Raw genomic sequence first — 27,611 nt, 5'->3', positions numbered from 1 at the left:
GCTCTTGGTAAGGCCAGTGTAGCCTCCTACCCCCAGCAGACAATTCTACCCCAACCTCTCTCTTTTTTTAAAATTAACTTCTGGTTTGCTGGCTTTTGGGAGGGGGGTAGGATTCCTGAAGACCACCAGTTTAAAAATCATTCATCCAACCAACAGCACATTTACCTTATCTAAGTAAAAGTTTTCTTGTAGTTCAGAGGGCAGATTTTGATTTTAGGTACCATTTTATTTATTTATTTTTTAAATTTTAAAGTATATTTCTTTATTGATTTCAGAGAGGAAGGGAGAGGGATAGAGAGATAGAACATGAATGATGAGAGAGAATCATTGATCGGCTGCCTCCTACACGCCCCCTGTTGGGGATCGAGCCCACAACCCGGGCATATGCCCTTGGCGGGAATCGAACCTGAGACCCTTCAGTCCCCAGGCCGATGCTCTATCCACTGAGCCAAACCGGCTAGGGCTTAGGTACCATTTTAAACTTTTTACCTGTGAATCATTTTTCCTTTCTCCATTTTACTTTTTTAAACCTTTCTTGTAATTTTATTAAAAATTGAACCACTGGCATAAAAAAGGAGGGAACCAATTTAGATGAAAATAATTTGAGATATAATGTCTAAATATGCGTTTGGTCTTTGGATCCTGATGCAAATGCAGCAATTAAAAATATTTTGAGAGAATTGAAATACGATTACTGATTTAGTGTTAGATGAAACTAAGAAATAATATTGTTAGGGTCTGATAATGGCAAAGTGGTTATGTTTAAAAAAATACAGCTTTTTAGAGATGGCAGTTAAGCATGTAGAGGTAAAATATGATGTTGAGGATTTAAAAGGCTTCAGCAAAGAAAATAAAGGAATGGGTAACATAAATGTGACAAAATACTGATACTGCGACGTGCAGTGGATATGCACCATTTTAACAAATATTTACAATCTGCATTGGGACAAGTTGACCTGATTTACACCTGCACTAGACCATGTCTGAACCGTCTGATTACACCAACCCCTGGCGGTTACTCTTTCCAATGTGAATTAACATGACAAAGTAAAATGCTATATCATTGCACTTTCCATTAGCACTTTTTACATGAACAATTTTCAGATGTTTATTTGCTACTTTAATTTGTGTGTGTGAGAAAAGCCTGCTTATAATCCTTCCCTTGAAAAAAATGAAAGCATTTCTATTTTCCTAAGTTTTTATTTATTGGCAAGATGTATTTATGTAGTACATTTCTGTCAACAAGTAAGTTACACTGACTTTCCCAGTTGGTCGTATTTTTTTTCCCAACTTGTTTTATGGAGTCTTTTGCGAACAAATCAATATTTTACATTTTCTGGCTTTGCTGTAATGATAAACTCTTTTCCAAGTCTTCAGGATTATGTAGTGTGTTTCTTTATTCCTTCAGCTATTTTGATGGTTTCACTTGTTGCATTTACATTTTTAATTCACCTGGAATGTACTTATGTCCCTAGACTCTCAATTCCAATAATTACAGGCTGTTGTTGTTCCTTGTGATTAAGCCCCTAATCTAGGCCAATTTCTGGCCCTGCTCCCAGAAAACAGCTATCAAGTGTTGCCTGGCAACCTCCACTAGGGTTGGAGTTTGGCTTCTGGTGGTTGGGGGTGGGGCGTGGAAAAACAAAACAGCTGCAAAGCCTTCCGAGTTGAAGGCAACCTTAAAGCGTTGCCAAATCACCCGTCTCGGACGATGTGATTGGACCCTTCACACTACCCATCTCCCTGCTCCAGAAAGAACTTAACTGAAAACATGTGTTAGAAAAAAAAAAAAAAAAAGACAGCGTGAGCGTTGCATAGCAACCAGGTCTTCAGCCCCTTCCTTTGAGACTAGAGTCGGACCTAGAGCCCGCTCAAACATGACGGTCCACGGTGCCGCTTTCAATATATTTCGCTCTCAACAGTCCTACCAACGATTCATTCTTTCACATCAGGCCCCAGAGGCGTTCGCTATGCCCTTTCTGAACCTTGCACCCGGTGGGTGAGAACGGAGGAGATAATAGAACCGATCCGCCCTGGGTGCCCCGCACTAACAAGGTAGCGGGCGCGTCCCCAGCAGCGCACAGCCTTTCGGCACGGGTGCACGCGCAGCGCAGGCGCACAGCCTTTCGGCACGGGTGCACGCGCAGCGCAGGCGCGCAGCCTTTCGGCGCGGGTGCACGGGCAGCGCAGGCGCACAGCCTTCTGGCGTGGGTGCACGCGCAGCGCAGACGCGCAGCCTTTCGGCACGGGTGCACGCGCAGCGCAGGCGCACTTCCGCTCAGCTCGCGGAGGCTTCTGCCGCGGTGGCGTCTAGCTCGCGGGGGATGGTCCCCGGGTCCGAGGGCCCGGCTCGCGCCGGGGGCCTGGTAGCTGACGTGGTGTTCGTGATTGAGGGCACAGCCAACCTGGGGCCCTATTTCGAGGGGCTCCGCAAGCACTACCTGCTCCCGGCCATCGAGTGAGTTCCATTTCCACAACTCCAGCCCCGCCCTCCGACTTTCGTTTTTCACAGCCTCTTGCTTGACCCCGACTTTTCACCTCCGACCCTCACAGGTATTTTAATGGTGGTCCACCCGCCGAGACGGACTTCGGAGGAGACGTGAGTCTTGGGACTCTTGAGACTGAGGAAGGAGGGGCTGGGGCCCTGGACGCCTGGGTCTGAGGGAGGAGAGGCTGGGGCCCTAGACGCCTGGGTCTGAGGGAGGAGGGGCTGGGGCCCTGGACGCCTGGGTCTGAGGGAGGAGGGGCTGGGGGCCTGGACGCCTGGGTCTGAGGGAGGAGGGGCTGGGGCCCTGGACCCCTGGGTCTGAGGGAGGAGGGGCTGGGGCCCTAGACGCCTGGGTCTGAGTGAGGAGGGGCTGGGGCCCTGGACGCCTGGGTCTGAGGGAGGAGGGGCTGGGGGCCTGGACTCCTGGGTCTGAGGGAGGAGGGGCTGGGGGCCTGGACCCCTGGGTCTGAGGGAGGAGGGGCTGGGGCCCTGGACGCCTGGGTCTGAGGGAGGAGGGGCTGGGGGCCTGGACCCCTGGGTCTGAGGGAGGAGGGGCTGGGGGCCTGGACCCCTGGGTCTGAGGAAGGAGGGGCTGGGGGCCTGGACCTCTGGGTCAGAGGGAGGAGGGGCTGGGGCCACTACTTTCTCTGAGGTCGCAGATGAAGAGCTCCTCTGTCCTCCTCTCCTAGTATGGGGGGACCCAGTACAGCCTCGTGGTGTTCAACACGGTGGATTGCGCTCCCGAGTCCTACGTACAGTGTCACGCTCCCACCAGCAGCGCCTATGAGTTTGTCACCTGGCTCGATGGCATTAAGTGAGCTTTTCCCTGTGCTTGGGGTGGGTTGGGGGGCCCTGTGAGGGACCGTGAACGGATGGTGGCTGGGGTCACACTGGGTGGCTGAAAGGCCTGAGTGTGTGTGGGGGGGTGTTTTTGTTCATAACTGACTTCTGTAGTGGGTTCTGTGTGCTTGGTGATTTTGCCATTTGGTTTGGAAGTAGAAACGCTTGCCTCAAGGCAGCCTTGAGCTCCAGTACCCCCTTGGTACTCCATGCGTGATTCTCCACTTCCTGTCCGCTGTTTCTCATCTCTACTCCAGTCCTCCTTTTTCAGGGCTCACTGAAGCCTGAGGGCAGGGGGCAGGGGGCTAGGCCTGGACCGGTCCCTCTGTGCTTTGAATGAAATTGCGTTAGTTAACGGTGCAGACTCTTGCAGGTGCACACAGCCTGGAGCCAAATCACAGCAGTACCGCAGGAGAAGTCCCAGACCCAGGGGTCCCTGTCCTCTCTGTGCCTAATATAACTTACCTTTAAGGGGTGTGTGTGTGTGTTAACAAGACAGACGGTTCCTGACTTAAGATTTTTCCATTTTATGATGGTGCAAAAGCCATAGGCATTCAATAAAAACCAGCCAGGTAAAGCTATATGTCCGGGGGGTAAAATGCATTTTGAACTTGTGATATTTTCAACTGACGATGGGTTTCCTTGGATGTAAGTTCAGGAGCATCTGTGCTTGTATTAGTTATTTATTGTACTACTTACCGGTTGACGTGTAAGAGGTTACCCCAAGACTTAGTGGCTTAAAAACAAAGATACATTACCTCATGCAGTTTCTGTAAGGAATTCAGGGGTAGCTTAGCTAGATAGTTCTTGCTCAGGGTCTCGCATGAAGTTGCAGTCACCAGAGGTTTGATTGCTTCTCAGAGGATCCATTTCCCAGGCGGCTCATGCTGTGACTGTAGGCTGGAGGACCCACAGCCTTGCTGGCTGTTTGCCACAAGGGCTCCCGTCGGGGCTGCCTGAGTGTCCGCCCAACATGGCAGCTGGCTTTCCTCAAACTGAGCAATCCACCAGGAAGAGCAGAGAGGAAGCCACAGGCTTTTTAAAATCAAGTCTTGGAAGTCATACATCATCACTTCTGCCACATTCTGCTTGATGCACAAGTCAGTTGTAGTCAGTGTTTGAGGGGGTCGGCATCCTCAGGGGCGTGAGGAGCAGGAGGTGGAGGTCACTGGGGGCCAGGCTACCATGACTTCATAGGGATGCATTGGGAATGAAATGAGTTGATGATTTAAATCAGTGCCTGGCGTGTATTAAGTGCTACCTGAGCGTTTGCTGTTATTTTGTGTCTCAGTTTCTTGGTTTGCAAATGGATGACGGTAGTTCGTGTCCCAGTATTGTTGGGAGCTAGTCTTTGTCCTGTGTTAAGCTCAGGTCTGGTCTGTGGTCAGAGCCCATGAAACAGCACCCTTCATTACATTCCTTCAGCAAATGTTTGCTTTGTTCCGGGCTGTGTGCTGGACTGGGTGCTGAAGGTTCAGTGGACAGGTGACGCCTGTTCTTCCCTCATGGTCATTAGAATTCGTGGTCAGGGTAGAGCAGGGTTTCTCCATCTCTGCACTGTTGGTGCAGATAATTCCTTGTTATGGGTGCTGTCCTGTGCTTCGTTCAGCAGCATCCTTGGCCTCTAGCCACTTCCCTCCAAATTGTGACAAACCACAACGTCTTCAGACATTGTCAAATGTCCTGGGGGGTAAAACCAACCCCAGGTGAGAGCAGCTAGGATAGACTGTGGTAGATAAGACATGAACAGTGTTAAATGGGGTTCCTTGGGGCCTGAGTCCAAGTCTGATGTCCCTCAATTTCTAGCACCCAGCACTGGAGGCCTGGCACAAAGGGGGCTGGAGGAAAACTTGATTGAACAAGTGAGTGAGTGGATTAATGTCCAGGATGCACTTCATGCTCTGACTCTCCCTGGTAAACTTTATAGGCTTCCAGACGCAACTTTAATGCCTCTTCCCTGATTCTGACAAGCAGCCAGTTGCTCCCTCTTTTGTCCCCATTACTTCAAGGTGTTCACTTCTCACAGCCCCACACCCGTCTTTGGATTGTGAATGTCCAGGACCCTGGGTGTTTGCTTCCAGCTGGGGCCTGGCACCCAAGAGGCCCCAGGAAACCTTGGCTGAATAAATGAATGAGTGAAAGCTATAGGAAGGGTAATCACCAAGAGACCAAGTCTTCTGGTGGGTGTTTAAGTATCAGGAAAAGCAGTCAAACCCCCTTAATTAAAAATTTCAGGGGCACTAGGAAGCTAAGAGAGACATGTTTTCTTTATATGTATAAATATACATATATTTTTTTATCAATTGATTTTTCATTTTTAAAGCTTTATTGATTGATTGATTTTAGAGAGAGAGGAAGGGAGAGAGAGACAGAGACACACTGATGTGTTGTTCCACTTTATGCATTCATGGGTTGATTCTTGTATGTGCTCTGACTAGAATCCACACACAACCTTGGCATATCGGGATGATGCTCTGACCAACTGAGCTACTAGGGCAGGGCTGGGAAGTGCTTTCTGAATACCTTCATCACATACCCACCTTCCCCAGTCATCAGCTTAGAACACACTGTATCTTTAAGCAACTGAGAGTGCTTTGTGTGCTGTATGCGCACTGCAGCATCCTCTCAATCAGTTGATAAACATTTTAAGCTATTATTTGACATTCACTGTTGTCATTGTTTTTATCAAGTCCTATGTAACCATCTAAATTCAGTTTCTGAGATGTTCCAGGCAGGTCTGTAACCGAGATCACAAAGAGAGTCGGCAAGTTTTGTTCACACTTGGGGAAATCTTATCTTCTCCGGGAATTTCAGGAACAAAGCATGCAGTGTGACTTTTGAAATGGCCTTGGTTTGGGAAGATTCATTTCTGATGTTACATTTCCTGTCTTACAAAAGAGGCAGTTTCCCCCCTCCTACAGCTTGTGATTCAGGTCAGAAAGAAGAAATTAGAAGGAAAAGAGCCCTTGCAGTCTTCCCCATGGCATTGTGACAGTCATTCGTTCATTCATTCAACGGACATTTGTAGAGCAAACTGTCCTGGACACTGAGGAGTCAGGCACGTAAGACAGGGAAGGTCCTGACCCTCTTGGGTGGGGGACCTGGCACGCAGGGAGCCCTCAGTCAGGGCTGGCTGCTGATCACATTCATTCATTGGACCTGTACCTCCGGGGCCTCCAGGGACCTACTAGCTGGTGAAAGTGGGCAATGCAGGTTTTGAGGTTATGACATCAGGCTGGACAAATGGGGCAAGTGAGAGGGCAAGGAAGCAGTAAAAGTCAGAGCACCCAGGGTGCTTTCAGTTTGTGTGTTATTTACTCCGTGTCTGTATCAGCGGGTTATTTGGAGCTAAAGTGTATCATACATTTTATATTTATTTATTTATTTTTAAAATTTTAACTATTTCAGAGAGGAAGGGGGAGGGAGAGAAAGAAACATCAATGATGAGAGAGAATCATGGATCGCCTGCCTCCTGCACACCCCCCACTGGGGATTGAGCTCACAACCTGGGCATGTGCCCTGGCCAGGAATCGAACCGTGACCTCCTGGTTCATAGGTCGACACACAACCACTGAGCCACGCTGGCTGGGCTCCTCCCTCCCCCCCCCCCCCCCCCCCCGCCCAACACACTGATTTCAGAGAGGGAGAGAAATGGAAACATCAATGATGAGAGAGAATCCTTGATCTGTTGCCTCCTGCAACCCAGGCATGTGCCCTGATGGAGAATCGAACTGTGACCTCCTGGTTCATAGATGGACACTCAACCACTGAGCCATGCTGGCCAGGCAACTTTATGATATTTGAAACATTTTACAACTGACCGTGTTTTTCCTTGCTCCCTATTTTCAGGTTGTTCTCATTTCTTGGGCAGAATATCTGTTACATATCTTCCTCTGAGTTGGTAACAGATTGCTCATGCTCTGTGTTCAGTAAGGAACAACTTTTAGGATCTCAAAGTGGTTGGTTGGTCACATGTTCCCTCATAAATTACATTTTTAAATTGAGCTGAAATTTACGTAGCAAAAGTAATCATTTAGAAGTGAATAATTCAGCTCGGCTGGTGTGGCCCAGTGGTTGAGTATTGATCCATGAACCAGGAGGTCAGGGTTCAATTCCCCGTCAGCACATACCTGGGTTTTGGGCAGCTGACCAATGAGTCTTTCTCATCACTATTGTTTCTATTCCCCTCTCCCTTTCCTTTCCTCTCTCTGAAACCAATTAAACAATAATAGCTCTAGCCAGTTTGGCTCAGTGGATAGAGTGTCGGCCTGCAGACTAAAGAGTTGCAGGTTCTATTCTGATCAAGGGCGAATGCCTGGATTGTGGGCTCGATCCCCAGTCGGGGGCGTGCAGGAGGCAGCCGATCAATGATTCTCTCTCATCATTGATGTTTCTATCTCTCTCTTCTTCTCTGAAATCCATAAAAATTTATTAACAACAGTAACATATAAAAGTGAACAATTCAGTGACATTTAGGTACATTCACAATGTTGTGCAACCATTGCCTCTATCTAGTTCCAAAACATTTTCATCACCTAAAAGGAGAACTCATGTGCATAGCGGGATTGCTCCCTTTCTCTTCCCCACACCTCTCCCCCCTCCCCCCTCCCCCCAGCACTAGCCAGGGCACTTGAGGCTCGAGTCTCAGACCCACAAAACGGTGGTTTGACTACTTTCAGAACAGCAAGCTGGCATTTGGGTGGATCCGGGGTTGGTTCATTCGCTACGGTCTGTCCCAACTAGGTGGCGTTAAAATTCCTGTGTAGCCCTCGCTGGTTTGGCTCAGTGGATAGAGCGTCGGCCTGCGGACTCAAGGGTCCCAGGTTCAATTCCTGTCAAGGGCATGTACCTTGGTTGCGGGCACATCCCCAGTAGGAGGTGTGCAGGAGGCAGCTGATCGATGTTTCTCTCTCATCGATGTTTCTAACTCTCTATCCCTCTCCCTTCCTCTCTGTAAAAAATCAATAAACTATATTTAAAAATAAAATTCCTGTGTAAAACAGGGTCTTGGTGGTGAGCAAGAGGAGGATTGGGGGTGGCCAGGATCAGTGGGTGGGCTGAGCGCCCTGAGGGGAAAGGTCACTGAGCTCTCAGGGTAGATTGGGACAGAGGGGGAGAGCCTGCAGCTGGGAAGAGCTCAGGGAGAACATGTCCCTGGAGACCCTCCGCCAGGCGGCTAGGATGCTCTGATTCAGCAGGTTTCTGAGACCCTGTGTGTCCTCGGGCACATTCCTAGTGATGGCTCCGTCCAATTGGTCTCCTTCCCTGACCTGCCATAATGAAGTACTAAAAACTGGTGGCTCAGAAGAGCGGGACTGTGGTGTCACAGGTCAGGATCCAGGAGTCTGAGCTCGGGTGGGCAGGGCCTAATGCTCTCTGGAGCCTTCCTGTCTCTTCCAGCTTCTGGTCACCCCAAACATTTCTTGCTTGGTGGCACTGTCACTCGAGTCTCCACATGGTGTTCTCCCTATGTCTCTACGTCATCTTTTCCTCTAAGCGTGCCTGTATGTGTCCCAGTTCCCCCTTTTTATAAGACACGGGTCGTATTGGATGCGGGCCATTCCCGCAGTGTGGCCTGAGCACCTCTGTGAAGGTCCTGTTTTCAGATAACATGCATTCTGAGGAACTGGGGTTAGGACCTCAACATGTCTCTTCCTGGGGACACAATTCAGCCCATAACTCTGGGAGGAGAGGGGCCTCTGTTCCAGGCTGGGAAGGGGAGGCTGGGGCTGGCTTTAAAGATGGAGAGATGGCCCCGAGGCGGGTATTGGGATCCCAGGCCCTTTGCCTGGTCCATCCTCTGATGGGGCCTCTTCCCGGAAGACTCCCTCGCAGGAGATGACAAATGTCCCCTGTCCCCATTCTTTGGCCTGGCACTGCCAGCACGGGATAGAGCAGGGAACTCAACAGTGTCTCCATCCCAAGGCGCACAGTCCAGTGCTGGGTAGGGGATGGCATGGGTGCAGGTTCTTAATTGTGGCCTGGGGGCTGCAGGGACCCCTGAGGGCTGACAGCCTGGCCTCGTGCAGGTTCATGGGCGGAGGTGGTGAGAGCTGCAGCCTCATCGCAGAAGGCCTCAGCACAGCCCTGCAGCTGTTTGATGACTTCAAGAAGATGCGAGAGCAGATGTGAGTGCACCCAGTGTGGGGTCTCATGTCCCGTGTTGATCTCTGTCCACTTGGCTCAGACCCCACTTTGCCTGTCGCAGGACTCCACCCCCTATCTCACATTGGGGAGTTAGGGCTGGGAATCAGGAAGTGGCCCCTGGCTGGTGCCTCATCAGGAAGGGGTGTTGGGCTCCTATCTCCCCTGTGCGCTGTCTGACCTGGGGTCAGTGTGGAACCTCAGAGCCTCAGTGTTCTCAGCTGTAAAGTGGGGCCATTCCTCCTGACTTCCTGTGGGGCGGAGTCCTTGTACCTCTGCTGTGCTGGGTCTGGGTCTTCTTTCAAGGCCTGTTGCCACCTGCTCCACATCTGTCCTTGTTCTTGGCAGTGGCCAGACACACCGCGTCTGCCTCCTCATCTGTAATTCGCCTCCATACCTGCTGCCCGCTGTTGAGAGCACCACATACTCTGGGTGCACAACGGAAAGTCTCGTGCAGAAGATTGGGGAGGTGAGGACGCCCCGGTGTTGGGGGAGGAGGGCTGGGGCTGGACTTTCAGGTCACAGAGTCCCCTGGGGCAGCTAATTTAGGTTTCATGGTCCCCTGTCCCAAAGCCTGATTGGAATGTGGTTTTAGGGTCCATGCCGTCTAGCGTCCAGCCACCTAGCAGGTGTGGGTAGTGGCCTGGGGGCTGGCCCCTGTGGCCCAGTCCTTACTACTTGTCATCTCTCCTGCAGCGAGGGATCCACTTCTCCATCGTGTCCCCTCGGAAGCTGCCTGCCCTGCGGCTTCTGTTCGAAAAGGCAGCCCCCCCAGCCATGCTGGAGCCACTGCAGCCGCCAGCAGATGTGAGCCAGGACCCACGGCACATGGTGCTTGTGCGGGGACTCGTGCTACCAGGTGAGGCCCACTCGCCGCTGGGGGATGGGGTGGTTCTCGCCGGCTGACTCCCTCTGACTTGGATTTCCTTTCTCTCTCAAACCACTTCTCATGGGGCTCCATTGTCCATCCTTGGCTCTCAGTCGGGGGTAGCTCGGCCCCAGGCCCCCTCCAGCCAAAGCAGCCTGTTTCCCTGCCTCCAGCTCCATCCTCGAGTGCTGCGCTCTCGGCAGCCCCCCAGCAGCCTCTGCCCTCCGTCCCCCAGCAGTACCAGGTATGGACATCACCAGGAAGGGACATGCTTCTGGGGCCTTGTGGGAGCCCTGCCCCTTGGAAGAGATCTGGTGGTTGGATGCTGGGACTTGGGGAGTGATGGGGGTTTCCCTTGAGACGTGCAGAGGGTGGGATTCTTGGGGAGCGAGGAATCATGTCCCTGTGGGGTGATGGGAGTCATGAGCTCCTGTGATATTGGAGTCCGGGTGCCTGTGCCTTGTGGGGGGTGTGACACCAGGACTGGGGTGCATGGTCCTCATCAGCCCGTCCCCTCTATTTCCAGGTTCCCGGGAACTTGAGCGCAGCTCAGGTGGCTGCCCAGAATGCAGTGGAGGCTGCCAAGAACCAGAAGGCTGGGCTGGGCCCGCGCTGTGAGTCCAGGGGCAACGGTACAGGGCAGGGGTGGCGGGGGCGGCCAGACCTCTCTCCCAGGGCACCTGCCCCACCTCTTCCCTTGGTCTCTCGCAGTCTCACCCATCAACCCTCTCCAGCAAGCGGCTCCAGGAGTGGGTCCCCCCTTCAGCCAGGCCCAGGCCCCTTCACTGCCACAGGGGCCACCTGGTGCCCCCAAGCCGTCTCCCACTTCCCAGCCCAACCTGGTCTCCACAGTGGCTCCTGTTCAGGGCCTGGCCCCCACTGCGCAGCCTGGGGCACCATCCATGGTAGGTGTCTGTATGCCTCCCACTTGCTGCCGCTGCCCCGCTCCCCGTCTGCCCCAGGCCAGCACAGTGCAGAGGACAAGCAGTTTGCCTGCCTGAGGAGGGCCCAGGGCGTGGGTGTGGTTCCTGGTGGATGAAGACTATTCTGACGATCCCACGGGCTCCTGTTCTGAGTCCTGGAATCTTACAGGATCAGAGTGTTTATATCCCAGGGACGGCCATGGGGATACAGAGGAAGAGGCCTTTGTCCAGTTCTGGCTGGCCTGTCTCTCTCTCTCAGGACAGCCCCTCCTAGGAGCTGGTCTGACCCCCACCCCACCCTCCTTTCTCCCTTCTAGCAGGCGGGCACAGTCGCCCCAGGTGGGGTGAGTGGTCCTTCCCCAGCCCAGCTAGGGGCCTCGGCCCTCAGTGGGCAGCAGTCCGTCTCCAACAAGCTCCTGGCCTGGAGCGGGGTCCTCGAGTGGCAGGAGGTGAGTTGGCTTGAGGAGTCCTGGGCAGGTGGATCATAGGGCCGGGCCTGGTGGAGTGCAGGGCGAGCAGGGCCGCCACAGGGTCGTGGACTTGTGGTCCTCAGGTAGTAGTCCCCAGGACGCTCAGGCTCAGGACTAAGGAGGCGGTAAGAATTGTATTACAGGGGAAGAACCGAGGCGTCTCAGATTCTGGGTACAGACGGACCCAGGGGGTTGTGGCATGAAGGAGTCAGAGGGTTGTGGGATTTGGGGGTAAGAAGAGGAGCCCAACATTTGTGGAAGACTAGAGAATTGTGGGATTGATGGTACTAAGGAGGGGCGCAGGGTTCTTGGGACTGAAACTTGGGGAGATCCTGAGCTTTGGGGCTCCCAGGGTTGGGCAGGAGGGAGTGAGGGGACTGAGACTGGGCCCCTCCGGCTGTGATATGCCTCTGTTTCCCCCTCAGAAACCCAAACCGGCCTCGGTGGACGCCAACACCAAGCTGACGCGGTCTCTGCCTTGCCAGGTCTACGTCAATCACGGCGAGAACCTGTAGGTGACTGTCAGGGGGTGGGGCGGGCTGGGGTTTGCATCCTCCTGACACCTCTTTCGCATCGCCCTCAGGAAAACAGAGCAGTGGCCCCAGAAACTGATCATGCAGCTCATCCCCCAGCAACTGCTGGTGAGTGGCAGGCGGGAGCAGCCCCAACCCCTGCCCATTCTCTCTTCCCTCTTCCCTCATCCCTCTCCCGCCCCTTCCACCTGTGCTCCCCTCCTCACTTCCCCACTCAACGTGCTGTGTCTCCCCAGACCACGCTGGGCCCTTTGTTCCGGAACTCAAGGATGGTCCAGTTCCATTTCACCAACAAGGACCTGGAGTCCCTCAAAGGCCTCTACCGCATCATGGGCAACGGCTTTGTGAGTCCTGGACCGGGGGAGACCCAGGGTGCTGACTCTGTTCCGGTTGGTGGGCTTTGCGAGCTTGGCCTGCTCAGCCTTCTTCCAGAGCCTTGGCTCGCTTTATAGTATGTGCCAGGCGGGATTCCGTTCCATGTTAATATGTGACAGGAGCAATTGGGAAGAATTGGCTCTGACAGGTTTACTGGGTGTATTGGTTTTCTGGGGCTGAGAACAACAGAAGTTTATTCTCACAGTTCTGGAAACCTGCAGTCCGAAATCCAGAGTCAGCGGGGCAGGACCCCTCATGGCCTCTTGCAGCAGGCAGCCCAGGCGTTGGCTTCAGGCAGTACTGCTCATCTCTGTCTCCATCTTCACATGGCCAGCCTCTCACTGTGTCTGTGCCTGTGCCTGTGCCTGCACGTGGCATTCTCCTCCCTGTGTGTGTCCTGCTTTCTTTCTTTTTTTATAGCAAAGGGTGGAAATTTATCGAGAAACAAGCACAGACTCCCACATAGGGAGGGGGAAAGAGTCCCCTGTCCTGCTGTCTTACATGGACACCAGTCATTGGATTAAGGCCCACTCTAATGACTTCATTTTATTTTTATTTTTTTTAAGTATATTTTATTGATTTTTTACAGAGAGGAAGGGAGAGAGATAGAGAGTTAGAAACATAGATGAGAGAGAAACATCGATCAGCTGCCTCCTGCACACCTCCCACTGGGGATGTGCCCGCAACCAAGGTACATGCCCTTGACCGCAATCGAACCTGGGACCCTTGAGTCCTCAGGCCGACGCTCTATCCACTGAGCCAAACCGGTTAGGGCTAATGACTTCATTTTAACTCATCACATCTTCAAGGACCTTACTTCCAAATAAGGTCACATGTATTTTTGGAGGACAATTCAACTTACAACAGGAAGGGAGGTCTCCCTACATAGGAACAGATTCAGTTGTTGAGTACGTCCCGTGGACTCAGCACTTCTCCAGGAGAGGGAACTTTTGGTGGCTTACCTCATGGAATCCTCAGGAACATTCTGCAAAGGCGATCCTCAGCGTTAGGAATGCTGCCAGCTACAAATAACATAAACCCAACCAGCAGAGTTTTTAGAACAAATAGATGATTGGGGTGGGGGCCTAGAACAATTTTCTCTTTCATGATTCTGTGGGGAGACTGGGCTCAGCGGGGCTAGTCTCGCTTGGGAACTTTTCTGAGGTTGTCATCAGATGATGGCTGAGAATAGTCATCTATCTGAAAGCTCAGATGGGCTAGAGCAGGGGTGGGCAAACTTTTTGACTCGAGGGCCACAATGGGTTCTTAAACTGGACCGGAGGGCCGGAACAAAGGCATGGATGGAGTGTTTGTGTGAACTAATATAAATTCAAAGTAAAGGAGCGGAGGGGAGAGCAAGAGAACCGGATAGAACAGCTGGATCCGGCCTGCGGGCCGTAGTTTGTCCAAGGCTGGGCTAGAGGCTCTAGGTTCACTCACATAGTACACGCTGTCGGCTCGGGGCTCAGCTCAGCCTGGCCCTCAGAGTGCCCACCCGTGGCCTCTGCATGTGACTTGGGCTTCCTCACAGCATGGCAGCTGGCTTCTGAGAAGGATGTCCCCAGAGTGAGCACCGTACAAGCAGGCATTTTTAAAAAAATATATTTTACTGATTTTTTACAGAGAGGAAGGGAGAGGGATAGAGAGTTAGAAACATCGATGAGAGAGAAACATCGATCAGCTGCCTCCTGCACACCTCCTACTGGGGATGTGCCCGCAACCCAGGTACATGCCCTTGACCGGAATCGAACCTGGGACCTTTCAGTCCGCAGGCCGCCGCTCTGTCCACTGAGCCAAACCGGTTAGGGCCAGGCATTTGTTTTTGACACACAGCAGGATGTCCAGAGGCAGGCAGCTGTTGGAGTTAGTTTTGCAGCCCCAGGATGTCTGGGCCAAGATTCTGTTGGCTTCTCTCTTACGGTCACAAGATGGTCTTGAAGCTCCAGGCATCTTGCGTGACTTGATGCAGGAAGGCAAGAAGAAAGTGTGGCGTCCATCACGTATCCCTGTCTCTTCAGGAAAGCAGACACTTCCACGCCACCGAGCAGGCTTCATCTCTGGGGCAGATGCAGGGTGCGGGGGCCTAGAAACGTTGCTGCCCCAAGCAGAAGGGCGGGAGGGCAGCTAGCAGGATCTGCCTCAGATGAGAAACCAAAGCTCAGAGAGGTAAACTCACTTGGCCAAGGTCCCGGAGGTGGCACTTCAACTTCGTCAGCCCCTGTTCTGAGCTTCCGTGTATTAGGTCTCACTTCACGTTTGATAACGTTTTCTGGGCACTTCCTGTGTGTCCAGCTGCGGCCAGGGTGCCTGGTGTGCGTGGTGTGACGTTAGTGCTGTCGTCCTCCGCTCTCACTGGCAGAGGCTGAGGCCAGGAAGGGTGTGGCTATCCCTTAAGGGTCTTGCAACCCATGGGTCGCTGTGCTTCAGGTGCCTGCTCTGTGCTGAAGCCCCTCCCCCCTCAGCGTGAACCCTCCCAACAGCCTCATGAGGTGGAGGTGGCGGGCGGGCGGGGGGTGGGGGGAGAATCAAGGTTGCAGAGCCAGGACCCAGCCCCATGTTTGGGCCTGGCCCTGTCCTTTGGGGCACTCAGCGCTCCTTTAAGCAACTCAGTTTGTTTCTGGAGCAACTTCAAGCAATACTCCAGCCTCCTCAGCCTTTCACAGCAGAAATCTCGCCTCTTCTTGACTGTGGGGCTTCTAGGATCTTCTAGAACCGGGAGGGTGGAATACCTCCTCCTGCAGGGTGTGACTGTTTCTGATTCTCTACCCCCCAGGCGGGCTGCGTGCACTTCCCCCACACGGCCCCCTGTGAGGTGCGCGTGCTCATGCTCCTGTACTCATCCAAGAAAAAGATCTTCATGGGCCTCATCCCCTATGACCAGAGCGGCTTTGTCAATGGCATCCGCCAGGTTATTACCAACCACAAGCAGGTGCAGCAGCAGAAGCTGGAGCAGCAGCGCGGGGTGAGTGATGCAGGTCCCTGTCCCGTCCCCCTCTCCTAGTGCCTGCCCACCTGGGCCCCAGAACCCATGGCCAACCCCGCAGGGACCTCTTGGGGCTCCAATACCAGCCACTTACTCCTCTCCCAAGACGCAGGCATCCAGGTTCAGTCCCATCCCCACATTTCTTTGCGACCTTTCTCTCCCTTTTCAGCGTCCTCATGGAATCTCCAAGACACAGGCCCCTCCTGGGACCTGGGAATGTAGTTTTCCTTCCCAGACCCTCACCTTCAAAGAAATATTCCCAGCTCCTTAAAGGTTCCCTTTCAGGGCTCAGATCTCTGACATGTGGAGTGATCCTCTCAGAGCCACTCCACACGCACTCAGCGACCTGCTCCTTCTCTCCCTGTACAGATGGGGGCGCAGCAGGCACCACCCGGGCTGGGCCCCATTCTGGAGGACCAGGCAAGGCCCTCACCGAATCTGGTGAGGACAAAGCCAGCAGGGTCAGGGTCAGGGCTGTGGAGGCCGAGGGGTTGGAGTCTCTTGCTCACCCGCATTTCTTCCCATTAGCTCCAGCTCCGTCCACCACAGCCCCAGCCTCAGGGCACTGTGGGGGCCTCTGCAGCCGTAGGGCAGCCCCAGCCCCAGAATGCTGCCCAGGCTCCCCCAGGCACTGCCCAAGGCCCTCCCGGAGCAGCTCCTGGCCCGCTCCCTCCTGGACCTATCCTTCGGCCCCAGAACCCTGGGGCCAATCCCCAACTGCGGAGCCTCCTCCTTAACCCACCGCCGGTGAGATTTGGGGTGAGGGGGGCAGCTGGGAACATGGGTCCTGGGCTATGACAGTTCTAGACCTTTCATCTCGGAGGAGGGAGGTTGGCTTGATAAAAGGTGTGCGTAGACCCCCACCAGCTCCTGTCGGTGTGTCTCCCATGGGCTTCTGCTAAGATTTCTTTGAAGAAAGACCCCACACAAATGACTGGCTGAGACATGCTCTGGGCACTTTCTGTGCCAGAGGCTTCGTGGTTGGGAGGGGTCTCCTCACTGGGGCTTCTGAGCCACATTTTTGTTCTCCCAGCCCCAGACCGGGGTGCCCCCACAGCAGGCTTCCCTTCACCACCTCCAGCCACCAGGGGCCCCTGCGCTGTTGCCCCCACCGCACCAGGGCCTGGGGCAGCCCCAGCTGGGACCCCCCCTCCTGCACCCGCCACCTGCCCAGTCCTGGCCTGCACAGCTTCCCCCACGGGCTCCACTGCCAGGTAAGGAGGCCTGGGGGAGGCCAGGGTCCTGACTGAGTGTCCCAGCAGCCCCTGGGCTGCAGCCCTAAGATTACCAAGAGCTCCTGGGAAGTAAAGTCCTGGAATTCAAGAAGAGTGCATCCCTGCTTGGCTTTTGGGGCGTTCTGAGGGTCAGGGGACCAAAAACCTAGAGGGCAAGAGGTCTCCCCATGATCACTTTCTTGCGTGTTCTCTGGGGTTTGCTGGGAAATGTAGGCTTAGGGCCAGAGAGATATTTTGGGGGATGGGTTTCCAAAGGCATATGGGAAACAGCACATTTATGTCCAGATGGGGCCAGAAAGCGCCTCTGATGGGTCCCCCCAGGGCTTTCTAGACAACTTAGTGCCTTGGACTAAGTTGAGGAGGAGGGAGAAAGCAGCCCCAGGGCCCTTCAGGGCCCCAGGGACGACTGGGAGATGCAGTCCCTTCCCCACCGCCCCCCCCCCCCAGGTCAGATGCTGCTGAGCGGGGGTCCCCGGGGCCCGGTCCCCCAGCCGGGCCTGCAGCCCAGCGTCATGGAGGACGACATCCTCATGGATCTCATCTGAACCCCCAACACCCAATAAAGTTCCTTTTAACACATGCCCCGGCTCCCGTCACTGTCGTCCCCCAGGACTGGGCAGGAGGAGACCGGGGGGAGACATCTCTGTCCTTGTTCTTGCTTCAGCAGACATCCCGAGGCCCAGGCTAGTGACGCCTGGCCTTGGCAGTGAGTCAGGCGGTCTGGTACAGCCTGGCTCGGGGAGACACAGAGGCAGGCAGGCACCAGGTGGAGAGGGGGGGCTCAGGCTCCAAACTGAGCAGCTTGAGGTTTGTCCTGGGGACACAAGAACCACAGAAGGCTATTAGCAGGGGTGGGCCTTGGTCTGCCAGGAGTCAGAAAAATGGAGGAGGCTGGGGGCATGGTTCAGGGGAGAGGAGAGTCCAGCGGAGAAGCTGGGCAGATTTGGGGGCAGAAGGGGTGAGGCTGGGGACTGGTGTGCCATGTGAAGGAAGTTGGGGGTTTGGGGACATTGAGGTGGGCTCCAGGACCTGAAGTGGGTGCTGGTAGGTGGTGGGGCTTCTCTGAGTTAGGGGACTGGGGGAAGGAGCCAGTGGTGAATGCTAATGGTCTAAGGTATGTCCAAGTGACAGCTGCCATGGTGGGAGCTCATGATGTGTCCTTAGGAGATGTGTGTGTTTGGTGGTTGAAGTCACAGAGTGGACGAGATCACATGTGGAAAGAGGTCCCAGTCGGAGACCTACCTTCAGGGGCTTTGGATAGATGGACAGTGGGGCTGTCCCTGGGATGGAAACCCAGCAGGAAGCAGGTTCGGGATGTGGTGAGGCAAGGGACCTGAAGGGTATCCTCAGAGACATGTCCAGGGGGCAGCTGGTAGTAGACCGAGGTGTGGGGCGTGTGGGTGGTCTCCCTGGAGGCAGAGAGTCAGCTGTCTATTGTCAAACTCTAGACCTGTGTTGCTCAGAGCGTGGTCCACTATGGACCACCAGCATCCACATTGTTTGGGACTCTGGTTAACATTGAATTCCTGGGCCCTGTCCTGGGAGAGAGGTTGCAATATGGTGGCCCATGGGCCACTCTACAGATGGGTTTTGTTTGGCCTTCCCTGTGTTAGCATACGTGGTATTTTTTTCCTAAAGAGTTAGTTGTAAAAATCAGGGTAATTCTTTCTCTCTCACACACACAGACACACACACAAAATCTATAGTCTTGGCTTCTCTTGACAAGTCAGGAGATCTGGCACCCCTGGCCTGCCCTGTTGCCTAGCAACAAGAGGCTGGAGCTGCCCCTTTCGATGGGGCGTGTGCTCTCTAATTCGCCACAGTCCCCACCACTCCCTCTTGGCTCTCCCACCCTTGTCACTGGGCTTGCCCTGTGGTTGTTCCTGTGGTAGTGTGCAGAGGAAAGTGAAATCTTTCTTGTACCCATGTCTCTATCAAAAGTGGCACAACCAAAGAGAGAACGAGAGGGCCCCGTGTTTCGAAAAAAATGGGAGCGAGACTATTTCTTTGTGGAAGTGAAGAACATGCCTACGTGTTTAATATGCAAAAAAATCATGTCTGTGTTGAAAGAGTACAACCTGAAACGTCATTATGAATCAAAGCACAGTAAGAACTTCGACCAGTACACAGACCAGACACGGGATGCAATACTCGGTGAACTGAAGAAGGGCCTCAAGTGTCAGTAGGGTTTGGAAAGCCAACCATAGAAATGACGTGGCTGCCACATGCAGTCTCGCAATGATGTGAAGAGAATCACCCGAGCATTAAAACCTCTGGCACACGGCGAGTTTATAAAGGAGCAGAATGACGTGTCCTGGACAGAAACACATCTGTTTGGGCCATTATTTAAGTCGAACAGGCGTTTATTTGCATTGTACGGTGTGTTGAAGAGAAATCAGAAGATTGACAAGTCCAGTTGCTCGAAAGAGACAAATCTATTGTGGCCTTTTCTATTTCTGCGCATGAACTACTTCCACCCAGTTAGCTTTATTTATTTGTGAAGTTGAGAATTTTCATGTGACCGAAGAAGTCTGTGACACGGTGCCAGGGCAGGCCCAACACTGGGAAATGGCTTATTTTTGTGTATTTGCGGAAATGAAAAGTTTTACATAGGTCCTAATTCCTAAGCACAGCCACAGACAGTTGTGGTAATGTAATGAACTGTGTCACAGGGGAACTTGTCAGGACTCCACAATCCAAGGTGGCAACGTTTGGTGAGGACAGTCAGGTGATTGTATCAGTCACCTGGAACTGAATTGTGCAAAGAAAGTCAGTGGGACACACTGTGATCGCCCTTGATGCGCTTCTGTACATTAATCACAGGCAAGTTGATGGTGAACTTGAGCCAGTGTATTCCACAGAAGCTCTATGACCTGGTCGTCACATGATGTGTGGAAGAAGTCAGAACTGTTGCAACCAATCTACTTGGTTCATTTCCGATGAGGCAAAAGCCACACCTTGGTTTCCCTGTGAAAGTTGATCAAAGACTTTGGGTCAAGGTTATGACCCTTCTGAACACTTTCTGCGCAAGAACATTCACAAACAGCTACTTGAATGTAGGATCATGTTTGCCCAGTCCTGGCAAAAATGGGAAGCCATAAGCAAGGAATATTCTGACTCCGTTTCCTTTGCTGCAGTTGGTTTCCAGAAATGAAAGACATGACCCGGACCGTATTTACCCAAATTGTGGGGTTAAAGACCAAATTCCCCCGAAGGCTTTCTGCATCCAGACTCTATGAGAATGGACTAATATGTCAGGTTGCCTTTGCTGGTCAATGCTGGTCGTGTGAATGCAGACCACACAGAGTAGTTACGGAACCACAGTGCAATAGGGTGCTGGTCCAGGAGACTGCCGAGGGTCTCAGCCCCGCAGCGCTCCAGTAGTTGTCCTGAGTCTCCAAGTTCGGAGGTACCCATGTTTGTGAAAGGCGGTTTTCCGTTATGAAACTGAACCACATTAAACACCGCTCCCAGGATTCAAGGTTGAATTCTTTAGTGCTCATCCCACCGCGGCCCCCGGGCCTGACGCTGCCTTCTCGGTGCGGAAGGGATAATGTCAGCCTTCTGGCTTCAACTCAAAGGAGCAAAAGAATTACAAAAGAGAAAATTTTAATAATTAGATCTATTTTTCAATTTGTATTTTTTCAACTTTGAATTTGAAATATAAACTCCCGTACCAAACATGTTTGTATTATGTTCCATGCATTCACCATAGTTCAGTAAAGATGCAATTTGATTATATTTCTGGCCGTTGACTTTTCTTATACCTGGCTAGTTCACTCATTTATGTGGCCTGCCTGGCTCCTGTAGGCATTTGAGTTTCTGATCCCTGCCTACAACTGTTGAGTCTGGAGGAGAGAGGGAGGAGGGAGGCTGGGGGCTTGGAACAACTCCCTAGGTGATTCCCACACCAACGAACTGTGGAGTAGGAGACACTGGTGATAATTGACGAGGGAAAGTGGGTGTGGTTTCCCAGACAGTGTGTTCAGCAGGGGTTTCTGAAAACTCAGATGGCTTCACGGACCAGGCAGGTGATGGAAATGTGTGAAGCGGACGGGTGTAAGACGGTAGGGAATGATGGGGACTGTGGCGAACTTGGAGAGTGCTTGCCCCGCCCAAAGGCATTCAAATTAAAGACAAAACACACTGAGGACCAAACAAAAATCTGCTGGTGGGTCTAATGAGGCTGCTGGGCTGCCATTTGCGACCTCTGGAAGAAGGAGAAGACGTGAGGACAAGTACAGAGCCCCGAGAAAGACCCACGGTGAGGGTCGGGCAAGGAGGGACCCAGAAGACAGGAGACCAGGCAAGAGTGTGCTGGAAGCTTGAGCGTTTCTGAAAAGAGAGTGATGGACTTTGTCCAAAGCTGCCAACAGGGGGGGACAGTGGAGAGCAGCCAGCGCTGTTTCCACTGGGGTGGAGGGTACCCTGCAGGGAAACACAGGTCTGGGTCCAGGACAAACTGAAGGAAAATAAATGTTTCCAGCCAGGGAGGCCCTCTGGCCCTCAACACCCAATTAGATGAACCTAAGGGACTGTCGGGCTCCAATCTCAGGTCCATATTCACAGGGTGAAGCAGGAAAAAGCCCAGGGTTAAGATGCCCAAAGAGCGAGGAGAGATCTAGACACAGAACTCCCTGTTTCACAGTCCAGGTAAAGCCGTCAGGCGGAAGTGCTTGGCGTGCCTGTTGGAGCCAGCCAGTGCCGACAGAGCAAGTCTTTTTGGGACTTTTTCTCTGAGTGCCAGGTATCGATAAAACTGTAAGTGTAGAAATTAGCAAAAACCTTAGAACAGGAAGGTGAAAATTCCAGGTCCAGCACTGATTAGCTCTGTGGCTTTGGGCAGGTCCTTGGCCTCTGTGAGCCTCAGTTTCCCCATATGTCAAGAAGTGACTTCCCTGTAGGATTGGCCACCTGGCAGGCTCAGCACAGTCGCCCGCAACAGAGAGCTGCTATTAGCGACTGTTGTCATCACTGGCCCAAAACACTCTTAGGAGGCAGGTGTGCTGGGCAAAACTTGTCAAAATCACCAGAGTGTCCCTGAAGGTTGTAACTGGGCGAGTGACTGACTGGAAACCTTTCTTTTTCTTTTCTTTTTTATTTTTTTAAGAGAGAGAGACAGAGCCAGATAACGATTGGTTATTCCACTTAGTGGTGCATTTGTTAATTAATTCTTGCATGTGTTTGGGGATCAAACCCACAACCTTGGCACATCAGGACAATGCTCTTACCAACGGCTCCCCGGCCAGGGCCCAGAAACCTTTCATTTTCGACCAGTTTGCTTTTTGTCCATGTATCCAGAGCTGGAAGCAAGACTGAGAAATGGCCCTGGCTGGGTGGCTGGGAGCGTCGTCCCACACACCAAAAGGTTGTGTGTTCAGTTCCTGGTCAGGGCACATGTGTAGGTTGTGGCTTCGACCCCCCCGTCAGACTGTGTACAGGAGGCAACCAATCGATGTTTCTCACATCTGGATGGTTCTCTCCCTCTCTTCTCAAATTTTTAAAAAATGACTGAGAAATGCATGAGACTTTTCCCAAAGGAACAGATCTGGCAAAAGTGGCAGAACATAAACTGAAAAAAATTTAAGGCAAAAATGTTAAAACATCAACGCGCTAATAGTTGTGAACCTGTTTGGGTGAGAAAAATGCCCACACTCTGCCTCTATAAAGAAAAATTATGAGAAAAGAGACACCTTCTAAAAAGGTGTATTTGTCTCAAGGTACACAGAACTCACTAATACAGGTTTTCCCACCATCTTGGGGTTTTAAAAAAATTAATACTAAACATATATTGAGTTACACATATGTTCAGTTTCATAAAGAGAAAGCACCAAAGTGTGTAGAACAAAAAGCGAAAGACCTTTCCTCCTACCCCTGCCCCAAACGCACACTGAACAAGCCACTCTTCCCAGAGGCAGGTCCGTCAGTTTGGCGTTGGAATTTACATGCATGTGGTTATAGACACACTTAGTTTCTTACATGTTTTACATAAGTGGGTGTCTATGTTGACCTTTATTTTACTTTGGTTTTCCCAGTCGAGTAATGGCCAACCATTCATGTCATTACATGTGACTCTCCTGTTTACATGGTTGCCATTGGCCGTGCATTAGCGGGACACATTCCATTTCCACAAACCATCCCGTCTGTATGAGCTCCGTCGCTGTGTAACGGGCCCCACCACTCGGGGCTGAAAACAACAGGTGTGGGTAGATTCACAGTTGCTCTGGGTCAGGGAGTCAGGCACAGCTTCGCTGGGGCCTCTGGCTCAAGGTCTCTCTCAAGGTTGTAGACAAAGCTCCGCTGGGGGAGGGCCCACGTCCAAGCTCACTCCAGTGCGTTGGCGGGATTCACTTCTTCCCGGGAGACTGGACTCGGGCCTCGGGGCCTCCCTCCCTCTCTTGCCCTGTAGCCTCTTCGTGGAGCAGCTCACTTCCCCAGGTGGGCTGGCCCATCTAGAAGTGAGAGAGGGCACCATGGGTGGAAGCTGCAGGCTTTTCAGGACCTAGTCTTGGAAGTGCTAGGCCAGTGGTCGGCAAACTGCGGCTCGCGAGCCGCGGTTTGCCACTGTAGACTATTGAGTTTTCCGACCACTGTGCTAGGCCGTCACTTTTGCGATATTTTGTTCATTACAAGTCACTAGGTCCAGCCCACACTGAAGCTGAAAGGATTAAGGGTGTAATACCAGGAGGTGGGGACCATGGGGTCTTCTTGGAGGCTGCTTGCCACATACTGTGGGCATTTGGCTAGCTGTGCAGTTTTTATTTTATTTATTTTTTAAAACAATATATTTTATTGATCCCTCACAGAGAGGAAGGGAGAGGGACAGAAAGTCAGAAACATCGATCAGCTTCCTCCTGCACACCTCCCACCAGGGATGTCCCTGCAACCAAGGTACATGCCCTTGACCAGAATCGAACCAGGGACCCCTCAGTCCGCAGGCTGACGCTCTATCCACTGAGCCAAACCGGTCAGGGCTAGCTGTGCAGTTTTTCACTGTTATAAAAAACTACAGGCCTGGTGCATGAATTTGTGCACAGGTGGGGTCTTGCAGTCCCACAGGCAGGCCAGGGGGAGGGGACTTGAGAGGTTGGCTGGCTTGCCCTGCCTCCGATCGGGGTGGTGGGGAATTATTAGGGGTGGGGCCAGCCAGGGAGAGGAGCCCCGGGCCGTTGGCGGGTTGGCCCTGCCCTCTGGTTAAACTCTGGTTGAACTCCCAGTCAAGGGGACAATTTGCATATTACCCTTTTATTATATAGTAGGCTGCAGAGGATAAGCATATATTTTTTTCTCACGTGTGCAGGAATTCCTGTGTGATACATTCCTAGCCGCAAATATTTAAGATTGAGGAGTATGCCAATTTTTTTTTTAATTTGACTATTTAAAAATTGAAGCTATTTTTTGCATATATAAAACTTTCATATGGTTCACACGTTGTTTCCAAAAGCAACCCAACACAGTCCCAGCTCCTTCTGGAAACCACCAATTTCTCGTGTGTCTTTTCGGAGATATGTATAAGCAGGTAAAAGCAAATAGCGAAATATATTCATTTTGTGGCTCTTCTCTCCAGCTCACTCTTACCAGCTCACAGAAAGAAGACTTGCTTCCCAGTCCTTGGTTTCCCTCTGTAGAATGGGGATAAGATTGTCAACCTCACATCCTCGTGTGTGAGGATTCAGTGAGTTCTTAGGAAGTGTTTAATTTTTTAAAATATGTTTGTATTGATTTTAAAGAGAGAGGAAGGGAGAGGGGGAGAGAGAGCGAAACATCAATGAGAGAAATAACATTGGTCAGCTGCCTTCTGTATGCCCCCTACTTGAGATCCAGACTGTAACCTGAGCACGTGTCCTGTGCCCTGACCGGGACTTGAACCTGTGACCTCTTGGTGCATGGGATGATGCTCAACCCACTGAGCAACACAGGCCAGGCTAACTTTTTTTTAAAGATTTATTTGTTGATTTTTAGAGAGGAGGAAAGAGAGAAACATCGATTTGTTGTGCACTCATTCATGCATTGTATGTGCCCTGACGGGAGATTGAACCTGCACCCTTAGCATATTGAGATGACACTCTAACCACCTGAGCTACCCAGCCAGAGCCTACTTAATTTTCTTTTCTTAATCCTCATCTGAAGATACGTTTTCATGGATTTTTTTTTTTTTTTTTTAGAGAGAGAGGAATGGGGAAAGAGAAAAAAACATTAATCGGTTGCCTCCCATATGTGTCCCAACAGGGATCGAACCCACAGCCTAGATATGTGCCCTGACCAGGAATTGCAACCTTTTGGTTTATGGGACGTTGCTCCAGTCAATTGAGCCACCTGGCCAGGGCTTTTTTTTGTGTGTGTGCTTTTTTTTTGTAGAGATAGTAGAAGGGAGGGGCAGGGGGAGAAAAAGAGAGAGAGATGTGAGAAAGACTCATGAATTAGTTGCCTCCCCATGTGCTCTGACTGGGAATTGAACCATGACCTCTTGGTTCATGGGTAAATGTTCAATCACTGAGCCACACCAGCTGGGCTGGGGTGCCAAGATTTTAAACTGACAACTGCCCCCTCCAAAATACATCTGGTATACCACCTCACTCTTACCAGCTCACAGAAGGAAGAGTCCAGGCGGGACACCTTACCTCTGAAGGTAAGGAGAAAGGCCTCTGGCTTGGGGTTGGGGAGGTTGATTTTACAACCTGAGAGCCTTTGGGTCAGTGTACGCTGGAGGGCAGGTGGTGGCCGAGAGGCAGATGTGAGCGATGACAGGATGGGAGGGCCCTAGCCCCGAGTTGATGGCTGTGAGTGGGCTTCTGGCAGGAGGGAGAAAAAAGTGAGGTATTGGCAAGTGGGGGCCACGGGCTTCTGCTGGGACTAGGAAGCCAGTTTCCCTTGGCCTTTGCTCGAACCATGACCTCAGATTCTTGCCTCTCAATCCTTGGTTTCCCTCTGTCAACCTCGTATCCTGGTGTGTGAGGATTCAGTGAGTTCTTATGAAGTGTTTAAGAAATAACTATTATTGCTTTTCCACGAATGTTTTAAAATTAAGTGATACAGCCCTGGCCAATATGGCTCGGTTGGAGCATCGTCACATACACCGAAAGGTGGCGGATTCGATTCCCGGTCATGGCCTCATACACGTGCACCCTGACTGGGAATCGAATTGTGACCTCTTGGTTCCTGGGTAGATGTTCAACGAGGTTGTAGATTCGATCCCTGGTCAGGGCGCATGTGGGAGGCAACCATTTGATGTTTATCTCACACATTGATGTTTCTCTCTCTCACCCTCTTCCTTCTTCTCTCTCTTAAAAAATAAAAAAAGCATGTCCTTGGGTGAGGATTTAAAAAGTTCAATGATGCAGGCTGGCTTCAACACTAACAACCAGTCTGGCCCATTCTAGTGTGTGTGGCTGAGGATACCAGGCCATTGTTGTGGGGGACCTTGAGTAGAGTGGAGGAGGTTGACCCAGTCTCTAGGAGGAACTCGGGAATTTTACAGAATAGCAGGAAACAGCAGCAGGGGCCCAGTTGCCATGGGAGGTCATATTTGCAGTTCATTTGTTTGGAAAATATTGACTGGGAGCCTGATGGGGTTTGGGGCTGTGACAGTGAGGTCAGTGCGGTTCCTGCCCTCATGGGAGGAGGAAGTGGCCAGACAGCTCACCTTGCAGACTCAGTTCTCAGACCTGCAAGGCAACACTTGAATGAGACCTTGAAGGATCCTCGTGAGAACTAAATGAGAACTCACAGTTTCATGCTCAGTAAATAGTACGTGCTAACCTGTACAGATCATTCTCTGGTAGTTACAACTAGAGGGAAGGGCACACCAGACAGAGGGAACAGTCTAGGCAAGGCGTGATGGCTGCAGGCCAGGGGCACATTGTAGATAAATAGGATTAAAGTGGGGTGTGTGTGTGTGTGTGTGTGTGTGTGTGTGTATGTGGTCACATCAGACTGTTATGTTAACAAATCTGTAAATCTCAGCGGCTTAACAAAGGATTGTCTCCCTTCTTCCCATCCCCACCATGACAGCCTGTTCAGGCTGGGTCTCATGCTCTCATCCCGTAACCAGCCTCCCCATTTGGGCGTCCCAAGTCTCCACCAAGGCCCAGCGCACACTGGCTCTTACCTGCCTGGGACCGGAAGTGACGCTCAGGACATATGACGCTCACGCCTGTGCTCCCACAGTGAGAATGCCACAGTCCCAGCCGAGCACAGGGGCAGCAGGGACAACGGTCTCCTGGTGCACAAACAGCCCAGCCCCTCTGTAGAGGGGTGGTGGACACAGACCTCGGGAGCCCTGTGCTGGGCTCTTGGCGTGGAGCCATGAGTAAGCTAGACATGGTCCTTGCCCTTCCCAAGCTCCCAGTCACACTTAGTGACTCCCACTTAGTGATGAGAAAGTTTAAGAAAGAATGTATAGCTTTTGGAGAGCGTGCATCAGCCAGACCTCTTAGACCAGCGGTCGCCAACCCGTGGTCCGCGAGGGCCAAAAGGTTGGCGACCGCTGTGTTAGACGTTGTCTTGTAATTGAAAAAACCAAAACAGGAAACCCAAGACATGGATAGCCTTTCCCCACGCTTGTCCATGTTGTCTTCATGTTCTTCTCTATGTCACATACACATCCAACCCACATGTACTCCGTTTCCCCTCTAGTGAACTCAGACTCTGGTTGGTTTGATTCGACAAAAGTTGGCCAGATGGGATTACCTGAGAAGGACATACCTGTATCGGGTAGGCTGGGTTATGTTCTAATAACAACTCCCAGATTGC

General features: G+C 52.0%; 1 protein-coding gene across 6 annotated transcripts in view; it reads left to right on the top strand.

The window, feature by feature from the left end:
• The first annotated feature begins 2,096 nt into the window (after positions 1-2,096).
• LOC308235574 (prostate tumor-overexpressed gene 1 protein homolog) overlaps positions 2,097-27,611 on the top strand; it is a 37,376-nt gene continuing 11,861 nt past the window's right edge. Inside the window, exons 1-19 of one of the 6 annotated variants that reach the window (XM_080644491.1) lie at positions 2,097-2,458; positions 2,554-2,599; positions 3,178-3,302; positions 9,358-9,456; positions 9,821-9,941; positions 10,169-10,331; positions 10,454-10,584; positions 10,867-10,954; positions 11,052-11,245; positions 11,581-11,712; positions 12,159-12,244; positions 12,317-12,374; positions 12,503-12,610; positions 15,415-15,603; positions 15,994-16,065; positions 16,153-16,371; positions 16,658-16,838; positions 23,666-23,750; positions 25,446-25,488. In XM_080644491.1, coding sequence (XP_080500617.1) covers positions 2,325-2,458; positions 2,554-2,599; positions 3,178-3,302; positions 9,358-9,456; positions 9,821-9,941; positions 10,169-10,331; positions 10,454-10,584; positions 10,867-10,954; positions 11,052-11,245; positions 11,581-11,712; positions 12,159-12,244; positions 12,317-12,374; positions 12,503-12,610; positions 15,415-15,603; positions 15,994-16,065; positions 16,153-16,371; positions 16,658-16,838; positions 23,666-23,750; positions 25,446-25,488 — 2,274 coding nt within the window. In that variant the 5' untranslated portion in view covers positions 2,097-2,324. Of the gene's footprint in view, positions 2,459-2,553; positions 2,600-3,177; positions 3,303-9,357; positions 9,457-9,820; positions 9,942-10,168; positions 10,332-10,453; positions 10,585-10,866; positions 10,955-11,051; positions 11,246-11,580; positions 11,713-12,158; positions 12,245-12,316; positions 12,375-12,502; positions 12,611-15,414; positions 15,604-15,993; positions 16,066-16,152; positions 16,372-16,657; positions 16,839-17,306; positions 17,440-18,800; positions 20,600-23,665; positions 23,751-25,445; positions 25,489-27,611 lie in introns of those variants that run through there. The other 5 variants (XM_080644492.1, XM_080644493.1, XM_080644495.1 and 2 more) reach the window with 5 other exon arrangements.

Source organism: Plecotus auritus (assembly GCF_963455305.1).
Source record: "Plecotus auritus genome assembly, chromosome: 10".
Lineage (NCBI taxonomy): Eukaryota > Metazoa > Chordata > Mammalia > Chiroptera > Vespertilionidae > Plecotus > Plecotus auritus.
Note: the sequence above shows the minus strand (reverse complement) of the source record. Positions and strands in the feature narration are given on the sequence as shown.